Source organism: Lepidochelys olivacea, assembly GCF_965140295.1.
Source record: "Lepidochelys olivacea isolate rLepOli2 genome assembly, chromosome: 5".
Taxonomy (NCBI): Eukaryota; Metazoa; Chordata; order Testudines; family Cheloniidae; genus Lepidochelys; species Lepidochelys olivacea.
The window spans coordinates 1,635,471-1,657,406 of NC_140415.1; the positions used below are offsets into that span (position 1 = coordinate 1,635,471).

Sequence of the window (21,936 nt, forward strand, 5' to 3'; positions counted from 1 at the left end):
TAAAAAAAAAACACAACTGGCTGCTTTAGCTAATTGGCTACGGTATTGTACAGGACAACAAATAATTAATTGCATAAGCTTATATAATAAAATAAGCAAAAATATAAACGTATACCATAATCTGCATTCAGAGCTGCAAAATTTAAAACAGCTCAGTCTCCCTGCGCCCTATTTAAAGCTTCAAATAAATCTCTCTGCTTCTCCACCCCGTTGTGGTCATTGGCACGACGCACACCGGGCAACAAACCCAGCTGCTGCTTGCCTCGGGCACTCTGTGCCAGCAACAATAGGTATCAAGGCCAGAAGGGCCCATTCTGACCATCCCGTCTGACCTATTGCCTAGCCCAGGCCAGAGACCCGCCCCGGGGTCCCTGCAGGGGGGATCTTCTCCTCTTCTGCCAGCGACTCTGTAGCACTCAGTAACTGGTGGCTGAATGAGAGCGAATCTTTAGAAAGGCAGCAGCCACCCTTGATGTAAACGCTCCATGTGTCAGAGACTCCACCCTGTCCCTGGGGCAGCTGTTCCCCTGGGGAATGACCCTCACTGTTAAAAGGTTGCACCAGAAATGGCCCCACCCCATCGTGTCCGAGGGACTGGCACAGTGACAGAGGCTGCAGCTCCGGCTCCTGGGGGCAGCTCTAGGAGTCTCAGTAGAACAGACTCCCCTGCCCCCTGAGCTCTGTCTATCTGCCTCGGGCCCTGTACGGCACATCCCCGAATGCCTGAGCTGGACCATTGCTCTGATCTGGGACAGCAATTCCTTCCTCCCTACAGTATCGAAGGGTCACGGAGCATCCGGCACCAGTCCAGGCCCTTGGAATCACGGTGACCCACGTAGGGGGCCCACACTTACCCAGGCAGGCAGCAATCTCATTCCAGATGCTCCGGTTCCCCTGTCCGGTACATGTGATCACGGGATGCGAGGGCTCAAACCCCTCAGGGCAGCTCAGGGTCACTGGTTCCTCCCTGCTATAATACATCTTGTCTGGTTCGAACCGCAGAGCTGAGGCCCAGCTGGGTTTGGGGCACTTTTCTGTTGGGAGAACAATCAGGTTTGGTGTCAGTAGAAAAAGGCGAGATTCCAGTCCCCACATTAGACTGTCAGTCCCTGCCGCAAGGAGCTGTCTGTCTGTCCAGCGTTTGTACAGCACCGAGCGCCAGGGGGTCCTGGGCCATGGCTGGGGTTCCTAAGGACGACTGGTAATACAAATAAATAATCACAACAGGCCTTACCCATGAACCCACACATTGATATGCACCCTCACGTACAGGCGCCAACATCCCCACACACTGATACGCACCCTCACGTGCAGGCGCCGACTCCGTGGGCGCTCTGGGGCTGCTCAGCACCCACCGACATCCCCGTGGATCAGCCCCTCTCCCTCCCCCACAGCGCCTCCCGCCCGCCGCTATCCGCTGTTCAGCGGTGTGCAGGAGGCCCTGCGGGGGAGGGGAAGGAGCAGGCGCTGGAAGAGCCGGGGGAGGGGTGCAGCGGGGGCAGGAAGAGGCAGGGCAGGGGTGGGGGTATGGGGGAAGCGGTGGAGTGGGGGTGGGGACTAGGGCAGAGCAGGGGTCAAGCACCCCCCCAGGGAACTGAGGAAGTCGATGCCTATGCCCTGATGCACAGTGACACACCCTAACACCTCCTACATCCCACAGACACAGCAATACACACCGTTACTAGCTAACACACGTCTCCCACACCATTACAGACACCTGATATATCAGGGTTGGCAACCTATGGCACGGGTGCCAAGGGCGGCATGCGAGCTGATCTTCAGTGGCACTCACTCTGCCTGGGTCCTGGCCACCGGTCCGGGGGGCTCTGCATTTTAATTTAGTTTTAAATGAAGCTTCTTAAACATTTTTAAAACCTTATTTACTTTACATACAACAATAGTTGAGTTATACATTATAGACTTCTAGAGAGAGACCTTCTAAAAATGTTAACATGTCTGACTGGCACGTGAAACCTTAAATTAGAGTGAATACATGAAGGCACGGCACACCACCTCTGAAAGGTTGCCGACCCCTGTGATACGTCCTCAAACCCCTATACACACAAGAACACCCCCCGACACCCTATACACAACCCCATAGACGCCCCCCTGTAATACTTGGCCACACAACCCCCCCCCCCCACACACACACAAATACACCCCACAGACATCCCCTCACACCCCTCCAACACAGGCCTATAACCTCACCACACTCCCCCCACGCAGGCTGCTTTGCCCCACACACTCGCTGTCACTGTCACTTCACACCCTTCAGAAGGTCTGAGCTGAACACTCAAGACATAAATACGCCCCCAGGAAGTCGCGGGGCCTCCTTGGAGGCTCCTGGTGTCACAGGGTTTGGATCCTGCAGCCCGTCTGTGCAGAACTCACCCACACAGCTCACATTGCTCGTGTCCCACTCCACGCGCCCAGCCGTCTCCGTACACTGCATCCAAGCCGGGCGCCCCTCGTACTGCTCCTGGCGACAGGTCACCAAAAGCTTCTCGCCAACAACAAACTCTGTCTGTGCGGAGGCAGCAGAGACCGACGGGGGCCAGTTTCCTGCCGTCGGACAAACCCCTTGAGGGAAACAAATGTCTGAGTCTTGGCAAATCCTGTTCTGGTGAAAGGTGCAGCTGGCTGCCACTGGGTGATCCCGTGGCAGAGCTGAGCCAAAGGGAGCCCTGGAGAAACCAGCACAGCAAAGGGCTGGGGGAGAAGCGAGGAAGATGGACACACTGGTGACAGGGAGTCTCTGGGCTGATCCTGCCCTTCATTATTGGCCTGCGGGCGGGGCGGGGGGGGTCTGACTGAGGCCCCCTGCAATTCCAGCGGGATTTAGGGTCCCCATACTAGAGGCTGAGAGGCCAAAATGAACCAGAGGGTTTATGGGGCGAGCTTCCACCTGGCTCCGGAGATACCAAAGTGTCACAGAGAGTCTGGCTGCTGGCCCGGCCCCTGTGACCGCAGTGACTCGGGGGGGTCTCACACTTACCCTGGCAGGTGGGTGTCTCACTCCAGACAGACAGGCTCCCATTTCTGACACATTCGATCACAAGTGGTGATGGCCGATACCCCTCAGAGCAGCTCAGTGTCACCGATTCACCCGGGCAGTAGAACTGCCCCTTGGGGGAAAACTGCAATCTGGAGTCCCAGCGTTTTGGTATTTCACATTTTGCTGCGTATCAAAGAAATAAGGGGAGACTCTTGAGGGTTATTGAATCATGCGGCTTTCCCCAGCCATCATGGGCCCGATCTTGAGCCACGCTGGGCACCCACACTATAGTAGGGGTTGCCGGGATCAGCTCCTCTGTGATCAGGTCTATCTACCCCATTTCTCTCCACAGGATTCACATTGCTCAGGGCCTCAGTGGGGTGGAGCGAGTGAGGGTGAGTGCAGGCGAGTCAGCCCCACTGAGTCGTGGGGGGAGAACATATTTCCCTGGGTGTCAAGGCCATTCTGACCATCCTGTCTGACCTATTGCCTAGCCCAGGCCAGAAACCCGCCCTGGGGTCCCTGCAGGGGAGATCTTCTCCCCTTCTGCCAGCGACTCTGTAGCACTCAGTAACTGGTGGCTGAATGAGAGCAAATCTTTAGAAAGGCAGCAGCCACCCTCGATGTAAACGCTCCATGTGGCTCCATGTGTCAGAGACTCCACCCTGTCCCTGGGGCAGCTGTTCCCCTGGGGAATGACCCTCACTGTTAAAAGGTTGCACCAGAAATGGCCCCACCCCATCGTGTCCGAGGGACTGGCACAGTGACAGAGGCTCCTGGGGGCGGGTCCAGGAGTCTCAGTAGAACAGAGCCTCAGCTCCCCTTGCCCCCTGAGCTCTGTCTGTCTGCCTCGGGCCCTGTACGGCACATCCCCGATGCCTGAGCCCCTGCTGATGAAGGGATCTGACCTCAACGGCACATTGTGGAGACCTGACTGGTGGAGTCTGAGCAGTTTCTGTGGGGCTAGAAGGCAGGAGCGGAGCGTGCCCCGTTAAAAATGCCCATCCAAACCCCCCTACACTAATCACCACCACTACCCAGCCCCCTCCTACAAACACAGGAATACACATCCCAGACACCCTCACCCCGACATCCCTACAGACACTCCGACACAGCACCTCCACACACACGGTATGTGCACTGCCAACCCAAACCCCGACACACACGCACACCCCCAGATGGACTGCTTTACACCTGCTGCCCGTACACTGGCTGTCACCGTCATTTAACACTTTTCAGAACATTCAGGACATAAATACCCCCCGTGACCACAGTGACTCGGGGGGGGTCTCACACTTACCCTGGCAGGTGGGTGTCTCACTCCAGACAGGCAGGCTCCCATTGCTGACACATTTGATCACAGCTGGTGACGGCCAATACCCCTCAGAGCAGCTCAATGTCACCGATTCACCCGGGGAGTAGAACTGCCCCTTGGGGGAAAACTGCAATCTGGAGTCCCAGGTTTTGAGTATTTTACATTTTCCTATGGGCATGGAATGAGAGCACTGTATTGGGGGTCACTGGAACCAGGCAGACTCCACTGAGTATTATGGGCTGACCCTGAACCATGCTGGGCGCCCACAAGAGCAGGAGGTGGGGGGCTGCGAGGATCAGCCCCTCTCAGGATCAGGCCCCACGTATTCAGGTACATTTACTCCGTTCACACGCTCAGGGCCGCCGTGGGCAGGGCGAGTGCAGACCAGTCAGCCCCACTGGGCCGTGGGGAAAACGGTGTTCCTGGTCTCTGCTACTCCTGCACAGGGAGCAGGGCCAGGAGCCGGCATCAGACCCACGCGCCTGCCCCCCCCCCCGGGGACACCATGGGGGGGAAGCTGTTCATTGCAGCAGGACTCTCCCCACGGCCTCTCAGCAGCCTGGCTGGAGCCTCCCCTGGCCAGACGGCGCCCGGCCAGCCCCAGGGCCGGCTCCCCGCACTCACTGAGACACTTGTGTGCACCCAATTCCCACTCGAAGAGCCCCGACGCCGTCTCTCTGCACGTCACGTTGAACGAGTTCTGCTGGAACTGCTGACGACAGGTCACCCGACCCTCGGCCCCGACGCCGAACTCCGTCTGTGCAGGGTCAAAATCCACCTGCCTCACCCAATCATTGCACATCCCTGGGAAAGGAACAGGAGAGCGGCCATGGGGGCGTCTGCCCTACGGTCTGACAGCCCCTGGCCCTGGGGAGCTGGCCCCAGGATCGCACAGGTGCGGGGGCCGGCCCTGCACGAAGGGGCCTGTGACCACGGGGAAGGCTCGGGGAGCGAGTCTGGGGCAGGGAGGGGACCGCGTGTCCGGGAGGCCCGGGCCTGGCCGCTCTCAGAAGCGGTGCTGGAAGAAGCACCCTGAGAAATGCTGAGATCTGTTCCCAGGCCTCAGGCTTCGCTCCTCGCAGAGCTGCCCAGCAGTGCCCAGCGGAGACTCCTGCCAGGCTGCGGCCACAGCCGCCAGCAGCCGCCTCAGGGCCTGGTGGGGAGCCGTGTGCACCGGGGGGAGGAAGCCTGTGTTTGTGGGGAGGGCCCACGGTGACAGCCCTGTGACGGGTTTCTCAGCAGGCTGAGGGAGTGGGGTCCCCCTTTCTCTGCCCATTGTCACGGCTTCCCAGATCTCCCACACCCTGGTCTCCCAGCCCCGGCATCACGTCACTGATCTCCAGGGGCTGGTTATCACCGGCCCGGTTTCCCTGGCCATTTCCTGCCCGCAACTGGCGGCAGCCCCATGCCCGGGCTGGCTGGGGAGGTTTGGCCCCATGCCTGGGGGGTGGGCACGGGGGGTGTACCAGGCTCTGCACACTCACTGAGACACTGGACTCCGCTGATATCCCAGACTGCCCCGCGGTCCTTCAGCTCTGTGCATTTTGCAGGGAACGGCCCGGATTCAGGCTTCTCGGTGCATGTCACCTCCACCGTGCCATTGACCGGAAACGCCGTGGGCTCGGCGGGAAACGTCACCTTCGTGGTCCAGGCTCCCTCCCTCCTGCATGTGTCTGTGACGGGGGGAACGAGAGGCTGAGGCCTGGCTGGAGATGGAGCCTGGTCACCCCCTTAGCACCGCTGTGGCCTGCCCGGAGCCCGAGGAAACACCCCAGGAAGGGCCCAAGCGGCAGCACCTGCTCCCAGTGCCCCCAGAGGGGCAGTCACACTAAGCCAGGGGGCAGGACTTTCTCTCCTACCACCACAGCACACACTGAGCAAACCGCGGGGTGGGAGGGGCAGTGGCAGGAGGGTGTGGGGGGCCCCAGAGCTCAGGAAAATTAGCAGCAACAAGAGATCCTAAAACTTCACATGAAAAAATAATGTCGTGGAGTCCAAGGCAAGTCTGCCATGTGAGCAGATCCCCTGCCTCCACCCCTGCCTCTTTCTGACACTCACCTCTGCTCCGCTGAGCACGGGAACAGCGTCAATGGGGGGGAACCACGAGGGGACGTAGGCACTGCAATGCTGAGCGTCACCGCACTTAACTTTTGGGCGCTTAGAAAATCACAGGAGCACCCTGGGATCCACAGAGCAGAGTTAGGCACCTGGGCAGAGACAGGCGCCCGTGATCCACAAAGCCAGCACGAGCGGTGGTGAGCCACGAAAGCCAGCCAATGGGCGATGCCAAGGACCGGGTGGGGGTGCTAAGCCCTGCCCCCTCTCAGAGCTGGGTGTCTCAGGCCTGGTCTAGGTCCCGTGAGCTGCCAGCTGCGGGCACAGTGACTGCACGCGTGCGGGCAGGTGTAACAAGCTTGGACGCCAATCATGCACACACCTATTTTCATGCACTGCTATGCACGGGCTGCTCCGAAACGTGGTCCTGTAACTTCATGGAATTTTTGAAATGGCGCCTCCATTTCTATTGGCCTCATCTTCCTTCTTCTCCAGCCCGCTCTCTCTGCCAGCCCCCGAGCAATGTGCGACTGCCTTCGCCAATGAAGCTAGCCGGACTTGGGCTGTCCTTGCCTCTGCTAGTGGCGCCCGGAGTGCGGTGTCCTGTTTTCTCTGATATTTGAAGGGGGCTTTGCGGGTGATATTTCTGCACTAGGACCTTATGGAGGTCTGCCAGCAGGAGCTAGTAAAGTGACGGGTGCTATTCAAAAAAGACAGAGAGAACCTCTTCCGACCCCACTGCTATGATAATGCAGGTGTGTTCGGATCTCAGCCCTCGGCTTTCTCATTTCTCTGAGCCGTGTGGTTTACTGGGGTGTTCTAACAGCGTGTTGGACAGGTGTTCTGTAGGTCTGTGCAGAGTTGGTGGGACACTGAAGAGACCCAGCAGGGGACTGAACAGAGAGGGGCCTAGAGGGAATTCTCTGGACCCAGCCAGCTGCCAGCCTAAGGGGCAGGAGCCTGCTGACAGCTATTGCAGCTAAGGTGCCCCAGACACAGGGGATGAGCCTGGGAAGTTGGCAGCATCCTCAGTCGGGGGTTGAGCCCAAGAGAAGGGGCTGCTGTACAAGTTATATACACCCAGCAGGGACTGTGAGGGGGCTTGCAGCCTAACTGCCTCCCACAGTTGGGGCATCCTGCTAGCCGGAGCTAGGCAGGGACAACACAGGGGGGCCCATAATGGTGCACACATGGACTGATCCCAGTCAGGAGACCCGCTGCCAGCTGATAGCCTGTAATAGGGGACCCGGCGAGGGCTCCCCAGGCACGAGGCTGGAGAAGCCAAACCCCTCTGTTGGACAGCCCTAGGGGCCAAGATGGGAACTGCAGTGCTTGACCTTGAGGTGTAGGCGATTGGCAACCTTTCCTTTGGGCCAGCCCTAGCCAAGGCCTCTTCGCTTTAGCTGGGTGTCCGAGGGGTCACCGGAACCCAGCAGGGTGAGCTCCCAGGGGGCCCAGCCGCTGAAGCACCTTCAGCTCTTGCCTCCACGCTGTGGGGTGCTTGGTGCTGCTGGGCACCGGAAGAGAGCTGGTGTAGCACAGCACAGAGCAGCCAGGCGAACCACCCGACCTTCACCCCCAGGTGCCCATGGGTGTTGCTATGGTTCCGATAGGCACTGAGGGCAGAGGCTATGGAAATCTCTTGCTTCCCTTGCTGCAGGGCTGGGAGGTCTCAGACTTCGTCTCTCTTTGGGTAGGTCTACACTGGAGTAATTTTCAGCTTGAGCAGACGTACCTGCACTAGGTATGATGGCATACTGGGCTAAAAACAGGAGTGTAGTCATGGTGGCACAACCAGTGGGACAGCTGAGCCACCCCAAGTGGTCTCCCACCTGCCTGAGACCCGGGGCATGTACCCAGGCGGCTAGCTCCTACTGCTGCTGCTACTTTGCTACTTTTAGCCTGCCAGCTTGATCAGATCTAGCACAGGTATGTCTGCTTGAGCTGAAAATTACACCTCAGCCCCAGTGTAGCCGGCCTCAGAGTCTCAGTGGCATCCCTGAACAGAGCCAGGCGGCCCACCCTTCATTCATTGTTAAAGCTGGGGAAATGGAAACGCCATTTTTGGCCCTCTCACTTGCCTTTGGACCCAAGATTCCATGTCTATTAATATTATTATTTGTATTGCTGCAGCACCTAGCACCCTTCATCACGGACCAGGAGCCCGTCGCATGAGGCCCTGTACAAACACTGAACACAAAGATGGTCCCTGCCCAAGGAGCTTCCAGTCCAAGTTGTACGACAAGTGACAGTGGATGGATGGATGGATACAATGATGACAGGTCTAGAAAACATGACCTGTGAGGGAAGATTGAAAAAATTGGGTTTGTTTAGTCTGGAGAAGAGACAACTGAGAGGGGACATGATAACAGTTTTCAAGTACATAAAAGGTTGTTACAAGGAGGAGGGAGAAAAATTGTTCTTCTTAACCTCTGAAGACAGGACAAGAAGCAATGGGCTTAAATTGCAGCAAGGGCAGTTTAGGTTGGACATTAGGAAAAACTTCCTAACTGTCAGGGTGGTTGAGCACTGGAATAAATTGCCTAGGGAGGTTGTGGAATCTCCGTCATTGGAGATTTTTAAGAGCAGGTTGGACAAACACCTGTCAGGGACAGTCTAGATAATACTTAGTCCTTGCTCAAGTGCAGGGGACTGGACTAGAGACCTCTTGAGGTCCCTTCCAGTTCTATGATTCTATGATTCAAAGACTGCATTTGTCAAGGTCCGAGAGAAGGATGTTGCAATACTGAGATGATGAGACCCCTGAGGAGAGGTGTAGCTGGGTGGAAGGCCTATCGTAGAGATGCTATTCAGAAAGAATTGGCAAGTTTTCTCCCTGGGCCTAGATCCTCACATCCAGGCTGAGTCAATGATGACGTCCCGGTTATAGGCCTGCGTGACAGGCAGGATGTGGTGTTGACCCCAGTGATAGAGAAGAGAGGGAGCAGGGAGGGCAGATTAGGAGCTGGGGTTTAGCCATGCTGAGGTCAGGCTGCTGGCTCGACCGCCATGAGGAGATGTCAGAGAGACAGGTTGAGGTTCTAGGTTGGAGAGAAGGAGACAGGTCTGGAGCACAGAGGCAGATCTGTGAGTTGTCAGCATAGAGATGGTAGCTGAATATGTGTTTGCAGAGGAGATTACTCAATGTAAACGGCCGGGAAATGTGCACACAGGGTCTAAGTTAGTCAGACTGTAACTGGCAGGGTCATCTCAGTGTCAGCCATCTGGAATTCACCAGTCAGGCAAGAGGAGATGGACTCCCCTTGGTCTGCAACTGTCGGTGTAGCTGGAGCAGGAACTGTGCTCAGTCAGAACAGGGAAAGTCACAACGAGGCATTCAGCAGGGCTGGGCACAGCAGTGACTAACAGAAGCTAGGGGAGGGAGAAAACTGCCCCCAGCTCTCTTTCGGTTACCCTTGCACCATGGCAGAAATCTCTACCATCCTCAGCAGCACATGCCAAGCCCCCCACAACCAGCTGTGGGAAAGAGGTTGTCAGACCCAAGGGCTTTTCAGCACTGAAAACAGGTTTTAGATATGATGAAACAGGCAGATTTTATAATATGGAAGTAGGGGAGGTAAATTGAAAATGCTGACTGCTACATTCCTAGCCAGGGATTATTGTAAAATGTATTTTACATTTGCCTGATGCAATCAGAGATTGTTATATTTTCCCTTATTTAATTTTATTATTATTATTCTGTAGTACTCTCAGCTGGGCTAAGAACTTGACAGAAAACGTATGGAGCTTTGGGCCCTGTCCCCAAGAACATAGAGTCTAAATGATGGGCTTAGTCAGGCTCTAACCTAGCCTAAGACCAGGAGGCAAGGAAGGGTAACAGAAATCGGATGTCCTTGCTACTCATCTTAGGTGCCTGAGAGTCTTGGGCCCTGTCCTCACTAAGAAAAGAGGCGCGTTCTTACCTGGTGTTAGCTGACACGTGGTAACTGACATGAGAGAAAATGCTAGTGAAGACCAGGTAATTTGTAGCTTTAACCTAAGGGATCAGGTCGCGATAAACTCTGCTTCCCCCCCCTTTACCCTTTTGGCACAGCACGCTCCCCATCACTGAAGTGCAATGCCCTGTACTTCCCTCCCCTGGGGCACGTGCACACTCCCGGGCAGTGTGAACAGAGAAGGGCCTCTGCAGTTCACAAATGCATCATGCACAGAGACCACATCCTGTCCCTGCAGCTGCTCTTCATTCTCCAGCAGCCTCACCCTCGGAGCAAAACACCTCCCCGCACTTGGCACAGGCAGCACATGGCACCCCCAGCACTGTGCAGATGTCACGCTGGGCTGCACCTTGTGCTTTTCAGGGAGAGCAGAGCTCCTCTGGCCCCAGCTACGCTGCCCCAGAGCCTCACCCCAGGGGGCACAGTGACCTGAATGGCTGTCCAAGAATCAATATCGATAACAACCAGGACTGGGATGAAAGACCCGTGGGACTACAAGCCCCCCACTCCCACCCCCAAAGCCAGGGGAGGGTCCCCCCTAGGGATCCTAGGCACAGTTTGCTTCAAGAAAGACTAAGGCAGCAGCCACACTCAGGAAGTGCCCCTGGATTAAGAAACGGCATCTTCCATGGCTGACCCTGGCCAGGGCCTGCTTCACCAGTGCTGAAAAGGGTCTGGCCCCAGACTGCCCAACACCCATTACAGAAAGGCTGTGAGAGCCTCATTCCACGATCACGCTGCCAGAGGTCCTGCCCAGTGCCCTCTGAAGCCATGTCCCACATGGGACCCATCATGGTTGGGTGGGCGGGGACGGCACTTGTCTGCCCGCCCACTGCCCTACATGGGTCCAGCCCTCTTGCCAACGTCAGTCTGGCCTGGGGGAAAACCCTCTCTGCCTGCCCCAGCTGCCTGCCCCACTGCATACCTCACAACAGTCCTGACTTTTGCTGGACTGTCCTGCTTTGGCCCCCAAACCCCCTGGCTTGGTTGAAGAATAACATTTCCCACATTAACCTTGCTACCTTAAAGGCAAATCAATTACCATGGGTGAACAAAAATACCGTTACAACTGAGTGTGCACACGTAGCCACAAAACTGTATTTCATTTGTTGTGCAGAGTAACAACTCCGTATGTCTCTCTCGGGTGATTACTCTCACTGTCTGTTTAAATGACTCTCACCCTCCTTGTTATTAAAAACCCCACACCCAGCTTGAACATCATGTCCAGCAGTAGTTGTGTGAGTTGTAACTAAAGAAGTAGTTCAGAAGGGGCAATCAGCCACAAGACCCGAGTGTTAAACGAGGAACGGTAGGCATAGGCCTATCGTAGTGGCCGTGCCGTCTCCAACAACTAAAAATTCAAGTTGCCTATAGTTGAGAAATTGAAAGATTACGAAGAAAAGCAAAGACTCAACGGCAGCCATGGTGGATGACGACACCCAGGCTCCACCAAAAAAAACCATGAAAAGTCTTTATCAGTTTAAAGACTCGTGGCAGGTGCAAGACCGTTTCCTACAAAAATCAAGGCGAGGGCTCACACTGATTTTTGTGAGCTGGTCGTCCTGGCGGACACAAGGGTCTTTCACGCTAAATTGCTACAGAGAAACGTGCAAGCTGTGTCATGGCTGCCACAGTCAAAATCAGCAGCAGCTTTTTTCCCACCCGCTGGATCAACCATGCGTGATGGTGTAACCGAAGCTGAAGTTTCAGAGGATTTCTTCAGGAGTGCAACATCCCTTGTGCTAGCAGTGATCATGTTAGACCTTTAATCAAGAAATGTTCCCAGTCTCCAAAATTCCCAAGAGCTATGAGCATGCTTCCCCCAAAACAACTCATGTTACACAAGGGGAAATCGCACCTAAAACCTGAAAATGTACAGTGTGGGACTGAAGGCCATGAACGTCGGTTTGGCACTGGATGCTGGTTCGGACAAGTCTGAGAAACATTTTCCATTCTTGGTTACATATACACACCCAGAAATTGGCTGTACAGTGACAGAGTTTTTAGCTATGGTTTCTTAGAATCACAGAATATTAGGGTTGGAAGAGACCTCAGGAGGTATCTAGTCCAACCCCCTGCTCAAAGCAGGACCAACATCAACTAAATCATCCCAGCCAGGGCTTTGTCAAGCTGGGCCTTAAAAACCTCTAAGGATGGAGATTCCACCACCTCCGTGGGAAACCCATTCCAATGCTTCACCACCCTCCTAGTGAAATAGTGTTTCCTAATATCCAACCTAGACCTCCCCCACTGCAACTTGAGACCATTACTCCTTGTTCTGTCATCTGCCACCACGGAGAACAGCCGAGCTCCATCCTCTTTGGAACCCCCCTTCAGGTAGTTGAAGGCTGCTATCAAATCCCCCCTCACTCTTCTCTTCTGCAGACTAAATAACGCCAGTTCCCTCAGCCTCTCCTCGTAAGTCATGTGCCCCAGCCCCCTAATCATTTTTGTTGCCCTCCGCTGGACTCTTTCCAATTTGTCCACATCCCTTCTGTAGTGGGGGCCCCAAAACTGGACGTAATACCCCAGGTGTGGCCTCACCAGTCCTGAATAGAGGGGAATAATCACTTCCCTCAATCTGCTGGCAATGTTCCTACTAATACAGCCCAATATCTATTGGCCTTCTTGGCAACAAGGGCACACTGCTGATTCATATCCAGCTTCTCCTCCATGGTAATCCCCAGGTCCTTTTCTGCAGAACTGCTGCTTAGCCATTCGGTCCCTAGTCTGTAGCGATGCATGGGATTCTTCCGTCCTAAGTGCAGGACTCTGCGCTTGTCCTTGTTGAACCTCATCAGATTTCTTTTGGCCCAATCCTTTATTGCACACTGAACAAATCTCAGGAATTGTTTGATGGAACCAGCGTGCTACCAAAACACAATGCTGACTGGATTAAATGTGCTACATTTCAGCGGATAATGCTGCAAATCATGCAGGGTAAGCACAACAGTATATTGCCTCAAATTAAAGCCAAGCAAACAACGAACGAGGGAGTGTGTATGCAGAGGGGTGCCTCTGCCACCCTGTGCACCTAATGGCCAAGCATGCCTCAACATCACTGCAGATGCGTGGCGAGCATACAATACTGACATTTACTACCACTTTCAGAGCAGTGTCAAAAGAGTGACATCCCTGAATGGACACAGGGCATTTTGCAGTACTAGTGTGAAGAAAATTGAAGCATATGAAAAAGCGCGGGCTGCCTTTGGAGGGATCTGCTGAATGCACCTTGGCTACTCGGGATGGGCTCTACTCCTACTTTGTCAGTGGTTTTGACGAGGAAGAGCAAAGAGCTGCTGCTGGACCATGGGAACTAAGGTGTATTTAGTGGTTTTGCATGCAGTGCTACCCACGTTTAACAAGTTAAACGCACTCCAAACTGAAGCACCAGTGAGTCACCTTTTGAACTCAGCAATGATGACGCTACACAAAGTTATTATTTTGAGATTTGTGTGGTCCTCTGTGCTAGCTGCAAGTGAAAATGTTATGGAACTAAACGTCAAAGACTCTTCTGTGCGGTTAGGGGCACCTGAACTATTTGTAGGCTTTGAGATATGTAACTGTCAAGAAAGGAAAACATGATGAACACAAAGCCATGTAAAAACATTCTTGGCTGAAGCTGTGGAGTTTGCGTTCTTTTTTTCTTCTTCTTCTTCTTTTTTCTTTTTTTGCAAAAAGACTGGATTACACTGTCAAGGCGTCCCCAGGCGATGCTCTGGAACTACTCCATATGAAACCAGACAGCACTCTGGGGGAGCCTCCTCTCTGTGAGTAGACTGTCCCCAGGGCAAAAAGCTTACACAGCTTCGACCTTCCTGGGTCTGACCTCGGAGCATTCAGCATCCCCTTCCACACCATGCATTTCCCACAGCAAGTCCAGCCAGGCAGGGCTCCTGGGGAAGCCAGAGGGCCCTGCACCCCAGCTCCACAGTCAGACGTGACTCTCAGCCAGACAATAAAACAGAAGGTTTAATAGACAACAGGAACATTGTCTAAAACAGAGCTTGTAGTTACAGAGAACAGGACCCCTCAATCAGGCCCATCTTGGGGGGCAGGGAGGCCAGAAGTCCATCTGGCCTACCTCCATTTCCCCAGCCATCTCCAAACTGAAAACTCAAAACTGAAAACTCTCCAGCCCCTCCTCTCGCTTTTGTCTCTTTCCTGGGCCAGGAGGTCACCTGATCTCTTTGTTCTCCAACACCTTCAGTCCGCACCTTTGCAGGGGAGGGGCCCAGGCCATCAGTTGCCAGGAGACAGGGTGTTGGCCATTCTCTGTGTAGATGCCATCACACTGGCCCTCTGGGGCTCTGCAACAATCACACACCCTTATCCCACCACCTAGATACTTAAGAAACATAGGGGAAACTGAGGCACCCACACAGTATTTAGAGAAAGCATAAAGAACATTCCCACTTTGTCACATCCATGAAAAAGTCAATGCGTCTAGAAGACCCTGTACGTAAGAGCCTGATTTTGTTAACCCAACCAGTTGTTTATAAGTATCTTTCTGTGATATGGAGCTGACGATTAATTCCCTGGACCTGATGTGATCAGCATGCAAGAAATGGATCCTCTGCTTTCCAAATTTAGGGATTATCAATCTGCGAGGCACTTCCTGAATATGACAGCCCTATGAGAACTGATGGGTTTTGGCATACAAGATCTCAAATGAACAACCCAGTAAAGGGACAGGCAAGATTCTCTGTACTTTGAAAACTTGTAACATTCAAACGTTTAATCTCCCACAGCAACGCTTTATGTTAAAGACTATTCAGCATAGTTCAGAAAACAATAATCAGCATGAGAAGTTCTTTGGGGGCAGGAGGGGAGAAAACACAACTCCCCCAGCAACCAGTGCCCAATGTGTATGACGAGGCAACAGTGGGACACACTACATGCTACGCTGGCAGCAAAACTCAATATCTTTTCCCGTATGAAGTGTCACCGGTGGCAGCCTTCACCTGAACTGTGCAAAAAGGCAAAGTCTGCCACATATACCAGTTTGTTCAGACAAAAGGAAACACTCTGCAGAGTAACGGACGAAGGCACTTTTATGTACATAAGACTTACTTTTGTTATCTCCAAAACCAGCGGTAAAAATGAAAAAAATCCGATTGCTCACAGTCTTTTCAAAAGTTGTCTGTCAGTCATGAGGACAGATAAAGAAACATTTACCTGTCTTAGTTTCTTCCATTATTTTGAACATGTCATTGTTACAGGCGTTACACCAAACCTTCCCCAGGAATGTCATCATTGTATGGATTTGATTGCACTGCACCCCCTTTGGCCACCTGAAATGTTGGGAGGTACGCCACTGCCCCGCCTCCTGAGGAAGAGCAGCCAATCAGGGCTGCTGCAGGAGGCAGGCAGAACTGCCCCCACTTCCCCACAGGAGACCGCACTGTTCTCATAGGAAGGGTGGGAGGAGCAGAAAGAGCCCAGCAGCTCGGGATGACTCCACTACCCCCTCTGCCCCATGAGCAATAGGGACAGCTCCTCTGTTCCTCCCCTCCCCACTGTCACAACTGGGTCTTGGGCAGTCTGACCCAATGGTCAGAGCAAGAGCCAGGTGTGACATTATTGACATAATCTGGGACCGTATAGATCATCGTTGCAACCAAGGTCCTGTCGTGGCACCAAATCTTGTATAAAGGGGGTCAAATAAGGTGTCTAAGACAAGGTTACGGTTTGCTGCTTATGATTATGCTGTCTGTATGTGTGTATCATTTTTGTAGTTAAAGTTATGAATACTGGCTCTATACTGTCTGCATTTCAAACTTATGCTATGCTTCTGGGTGACACCCCAGACAAGTTGGTGTCAGCTCTGCCTAGCCTGCTGGATGGCCCATTAAGGACCTATACAACTGACCCACTGAGAGAAGGCAGATACGCCTTGTGACTCAGTAAAGTATGCAGGGACTTGCCCATGTGACTCCAAACTCCATTTTGCTGTAATGTTCCACAGTAAGAACAAAGAGGAGTTCTTACACCTGGAAAAGACTATAAAAGGCTGATACCTCATCTCCATCTTGTCTTCAATCCTGCTTCTTACCTCTGGAGGGACTTTGCTACACTGAAGCTTTGAACCAAGGACTGAAAGACCCATCCCAGTTGGGGATGTTCTCCAGAGACTTGATTTGAACCTGCAGCTTATTCCATCCCTGCTACAAGCCTGAACCAAGAACTTTGCCATCACTGTATGTCATTGATTCTATTTAACCAATTCTAGCTCTCATCTATATGTTTTTCCTTTTATGAATAAACCTTTAGATTTTAGATTCTAAAGGATTGGCGACAGCGTGATTTGTGGGTAAGATCTGATTTGTATATTGACCTGAGTCTGGGGCTTGGTCCTTTGGGATTGAGAGAACCTTTTCTCTTTTGCTGGGGTATTGGTTTTCATAACCATTTGTCCCCATAACGAGTGGCACTGGTGGAGATCCTGGGAAACTGGAGTGTCTAAGGGAATTGCTTGTGTGACGTGTGGTTAGCCAGTGGGGTAAAACCAAAGTCCTCTCTGTCTGTCTGGTTTGGTTTGCCTTGGTGTGCATATGTAAGGGGACTGTTGCCCCCTTACTAACATTCAGTGGGGTGTTTTGGTTGGCTAGCTCCCAGTACTAAAAGGGGAAGGGTCGATGGGAAATCAGGACCCTGAGACTGACAGCCCCCAGGAACAATGGGGAGAGACCAATGCTCCAGGTCAGCCTGAATGACAGGGCGGGCAGGCTAATCAGGGAGGCAGGAGGCCAGGGAGGTTCCGTCCGCCGTGTGAGCTGGAATTGCCTGGGTCAGACAGAGTGGGGCCGAGCTAAGGAGAAAGCAGGGGCCTGAGCTGAGCTGGGAGCAGAGCTGGGCCAGATCCAGAGAGCGCAGACCCTGTCCTGGGAGCAGAGCTGCAGCCCCAAAGCCAGAGGCAGGGCCCAGAGAGAGCAGACTTGCCCTGGGAGCAGAGCTGCAGCCCCAAAGCCAGAGGCACAGCCCAGAGAGAGCAGACTGGCCCTGGGAGCAGAGCTGCAGCCCCAAAGCCAGAGGCACAGCCCAGAGAGAGCAGACTTGCCCTGGGAGCAGAGCTGCAGCCCCAAAGCCAGAGGCAGGGCCCAGAGAGAGCAGACCCTGTCCTGGGAGCAGAGCTGCAGCCCCAAAGCCAGAGGCACAGCCCAGAGAGAGCAGACTGGCCCTGGGAGCAGAGCTGCAGCCCCAAAGCCAGAGGCACAGCCCAGAGAGAGCAGACTGGCCCTGGGAGCAGAGCTGCAGCCCCAAAGCCAGAGGCACAGCCCAGAGAGAGCAGACTTGCCCTGGGAGCAGAGCTGCAGCCCCAAAGCCAGAGGCAGGGCCCAGAGAGAGCAGACTTGCCCTGGGAGCAGAGCTGCAGCCCCAAAGCCAGAGGCAGGGCCCAGAGAGAGCAGACTGGCCCTGGGAGCAGAGCTGCAGCAACCAGAGCCAGAGGCAGGGCCCAGAGAGAGCAGACTTGCCCTGGGAGCAGAGCTGCAGCCCCAAAGCCAGAGGCACAGCCCAGAGAGAGCAGACTGGCCCTGGGAGCAGAGCTGCAGCCCCAAAGCCAGAGGCAGGGCCCAGAGAGAGCAGACTTGCCCTGGGAGCAAGAGCTGCAGCAACCAGAGCCAGAGGCAGGGCCCAGAGAGAGCAGACTTGCCCTGGGAGCAGAGCTGCAGCCCCAAAGCCAGAGGCACAGCCCAGAGAGAGCAGACTTGCCCTGGGAGCAGAGCTGCAGCCCCAAAGCCAGAGGCAGGGCCCAGAGAGAGCAGACCCTGTCCTGGGAGCAGAGCTGCAGCCCCAAAGCCAGAGGCACAGCCCAGAGAGAGCAGACTGGCTCTGGGAGCAGAGCTGCAGCCCCAAAGCCAGAGGCACAGCCCAGAGAGAGCAGACTGGCCCTGGGAGCAGAGCTGCAGCCCCAAAGCCAGAGGCACAGCCCAGAGAGAGCAGACTTGCCCTGGGAGCAGAGCTGCAGCCCCAAAGCCAGAGGCAGGGCCCAGAGAGAGCAGACTTGCCCTGGGAGCAGAGCTGCAGCCCCAAAGCCAGAGGCAGGGCCCAGAGAGAGCAGACTGGCCCTGGGAGCAGAGCTGCAGCAACCAGAGCCAGAGGCAGGGCCCAGAGAGAGCAGACTTGCCCTGGGAGCAGAGCTGCAGCCCCAAAGCCAGAGGCACAGCCCAGAGAGAGCAGACTGGCCCTGGGAGCAGAGCTGCAGCCCCAAAGCCAGAGGCAGGGCCCAGAGAGAGCAGACTTGCCCTGGGAGCAAGAGCTGCAGCAACCAGAGCCAGAGGCAGGGCCCAGAGAGAGCAGACTTGCCCTGGGAGCAGAGCTGCAGCCCCAAAGCCAGAGGCACAGCCCAGAGAGAGCAGACTTGCCCTGGGAGCAGAGCTGCAGCCCCAAAGCCAGAGGCAGGGCCCAGAGAGAGCAGACCCTGTCCTGGGAGCAGAGCTGCAGCCCCAAAGCCAGAGGCACAGCCCAGAGAGAGCAGACTGGCTCTGGGAGCAGAGCTGCAGCCCCAAAGCCAGAGGCACAGCCCAGAGAGAGCAGACTGGCCCTGGGAGCAGAGCTGCAGCCCCAAAGCCAGAGGCACAGCCCAGAGAGAGCAGACTTGCCCTGGGAGCAGAGCTGCAGCCCCAAAGCCAGAGGCAGGGCCCAGAGAGAGCAGACTGGCCCTGGGAGCAGAGCTGCAGCCCCAAAGCCAGAGGCAGGGCCCAGAGAGAGCAGACTGGCCCTGGGAGCAGAGCTGCAGCCCCAAAGCCAGAGGCAGGGCCCAGAGAGAGCAGACTGGCCCTGGGAGCAGAGCTGCAGCCCCAAAGCCAGAGGCACAGCCCAGAGAGAGCAGACTTGCCCTGGGAGCAGAGCTGCAGCCCCAAAGCCAGAGGCAGGGCCCAGAGAGAGCAGACTTGCCCTGGGAGCAGAGCTGCAGCCCCAAAGCCAGAGGCAGGGCCCAGAGAGAGCAGACTGGCCCTGGGAGCAGAGCTGCAGCCCCAAAGCCAGAGGCAGGGCCCAGAGAGAGCAGACTGGCCCTGGGAGCAGAGCTGCAGCCCCAAAGCCAGAGGCAGGGCCCAGAGAGAGCAGACTGGCCCTGGGAGCAGAGCTGCAGCCCCAAAGCCAGAGGCACAGCCCAGAGAGAGCAGACTTGCCCTGGGAGCAGAGCTGCAGCCCCAAAGCCAGAGGCAGGGCCCAGAGAGAGCAGACTTGCCCTGGGAGCAGAGCTGCAGCCCCAAAGCCAGAGGCAGGGCCCAGAGAGAGCAGACTGGCCCTGGGAGCAGAGCTGCAGCCCCAAAGCCAGAGGCAGGGCCCAGAGAGAGCAGACTTGCCCTGGGAGCAGAGCTGCAGCCCCAAAGCCAGAGGCAGGGCCCAGAGAGAGCAGACTTGCCCTGGGAGCAGAGCTGCAGCCCCAAAGCCAGAGGCAGGGCCCAGAGAGAGCAGACTGGCCCTGGGAGCAGAGCTGCAGCCCCAAAGCCAGAGGCACAGCCCAGAGAGAGCAGACTTGCCCTGGGAGCAGAGCTGCAGCAACCAGAGCCAGAGGCACAGCCCAGAGAGAGCAGACTGGCCCTGGGAGCAGAGCTGCAGCAACCAGAGCCAGAGGCACAGCCCAGAGAGAGCAGACTTGCCCTGGGAGCAGAGCTGCAGCCCCAAAGCCAGAGGCAGGGCCCAGAGAGAGCAGACTTGCCCTGGGAGCAGAGCTGCAGCCCCAAAGCCAGAGGCAGGGCCCAGAGAGAGCAGACTTGCCCTGGGAGCAGAGCTGCAGCCCCAAAGCCAGAGGCAGGGCCCAGAGAGAGCAGACTTGCCCTGGGAGCAGAGCTGCAGCCCCAAAGCCAGAGGCAGGGCCCAGAGAGAGCAGACTGGCCCTGGGAGCAGAGCTGCAGCCCCAAAGCCAGAGGCAGGGCCCAGAGAGAGCAGACTGGCCCTGGGAGCAGAGCTGCAGCCCCAAAGCCAGAGGCACAGCCCAGAGAGAGCAGACTTGCCCTGGGAGCAGAGCTGCAGCCCCAAAGCCAGAGGCAGGGCCCAGAGAGAGCAGACCCTGTCCTGGGAGCAGAGCTGCAGCCCCAAAGCCAGAGGCAGGGCCCAGAGAGAGCAGACTGGCCCTGGGAGCAGAGCTGCAGCAACCAGAGCCAGAGGGGCCAGAGAAGCAGCCCAGGGAGCTGGGGCTGGGGCTGGGGCTGGGGCAGTCCGGAGCCGGGTGTCGTGAGCAGCTGGGGAGAGCAAGGGGGGACCCTGGGCAGTGGGCCCAGCACAGGGAGATGCCTCAGCCAGGAGGCTCTGCAGGCCAGACTCGGAGGGGGATTGGTAACCCCATCAGGGCGGGGGCAACGCTGGGAAGAAGGGCCCTGCCACCTAGAGCCTGAGAGCGTGTGGCCACCACCAGAGCGAGTGTCCGACCCGCAGCATCCCTGCAGCACGGCCAGGGCCGGAGCAGGGGCCTGGGACTTACAAGACTTAGACTGTGAACTGCCCTGACATTCCAGAGACGCTGTCTGTGATGTTCCCTGCCACAGAGCGGGCTGATGTGTTTCCTTTCACCTTTCCCATTTCCCCTTATTCTTTTAAAAATTAATTGTTGATTAAATAACTTGCATTTGCTTTAAATTGTATGTAATGATCAGTGGGTCAGAGAAGTGCCCAGTGCAGAGAGAGTACCCCGCAGTGGGACACCCTAGCTCCTGCCTTAGGTGACCACAGCAGGGTTGGGGGTCGAGCCCCCCAGGAATCCTGGGCCCAGCCTTGTTGGGGTTACGAGGACTCTGCCAAACAGGAGAGTGGAAGGGGAGTCCTCAAGGGCAGGGAGGCCACTGGGTAAAGGAAGTGGGAGTGAGGACTCAGATCCTTTTGCTAGCCCACTTCACCGGGGTCGTGCAGAAGCCAGGAAAGTTCCACAGAAGAGCGGGACTATTCCCCTGCTTACACAGAGAAACCCCAGCCTTGGGCTGTAACTGCCCTGCTTTTAGCCATTTGTCCTGAATTGGCACTCTCCATGGGGTCCCGCCAGAGCCAGCCTCGTTACACCAGGCCAGGTCAGATACCGGAGAACAGGGCCCAAGGCAGGCCAGAGGGCACACGGGGAGTCGGGCAGGGTCAGGCTGCAAGGGGAGCAGACGCACCTACTGCAGGCTTGAGCAGGGAGAATCCAGTTGCATCATCAACTTCCCGTTCCTGTGCTTGGATTAAATTGAGGCTGGGCCAGTCCCGACCCCACCGGGGTTCACTGATCAGGTCCCAGGCTGGCGTCCTCTGCTAGAGCTCAGCTGCGATTCTAGCACTTGCTAGCAGACCAGCCGGCGGCAGGGGGGCTGCCTAGCTCTTAAGAGCTATGTAGACTTGGGTTCAAGAATCCCAGTTCCCGATATCACCTCCTGCGCCCTCAGGATGATGTGGGGCCAGGCTGTTCCGGTGAGTGTATGCCCAGGTGTGGGCAGGTGTATATTTTCTGCAGGCTCCCAGGTGTGTTCTGTAGGACCATCCCCCTCCCAATCAATAAGACACCAAAGCCTGCCACAGTTTTGTTTAGAGTCCAGGGTATTAGGAACCATGTACCCCTTCATGGCCCTGTACCTGTACTGCTGGAAGAGCCAGTTGGGTCATATAAGGGGAAAGGTTTTTTATGTAGGGCTTCAAAAGCA

The 21,936-nt window shown here is 55.7% G+C and overlaps 1 protein-coding gene across 1 annotated transcript in view; it reads right to left on the reverse strand.

The window, feature by feature from the left end:
• The window catches only part of LOC311521354 (receptor-type tyrosine-protein phosphatase T-like), a 97,883-nt gene that overhangs the window by 69,614 nt on the left and 6,333 nt on the right, over positions 1–21,936 (reverse strand). The window contains exons 2-7 of the mRNA XM_084629633.1: positions 5,795–5,983; positions 4,935–5,114; positions 4,296–4,478; positions 2,996–3,178; positions 2,392–2,580; positions 855–1,034 (exon numbers count right to left, since the gene is read on the reverse strand). Coding sequence (XP_084485759.1) covers positions 855–1,034; positions 2,392–2,580; positions 2,996–3,178; positions 4,296–4,478; positions 4,935–5,114; positions 5,795–5,983 — 1,104 coding nt within the window. The remainder of the gene's footprint in view (positions 1–854; positions 1,035–2,391; positions 2,581–2,995; positions 3,179–4,295; positions 4,479–4,934; positions 5,115–5,794; positions 5,984–21,936) is intronic.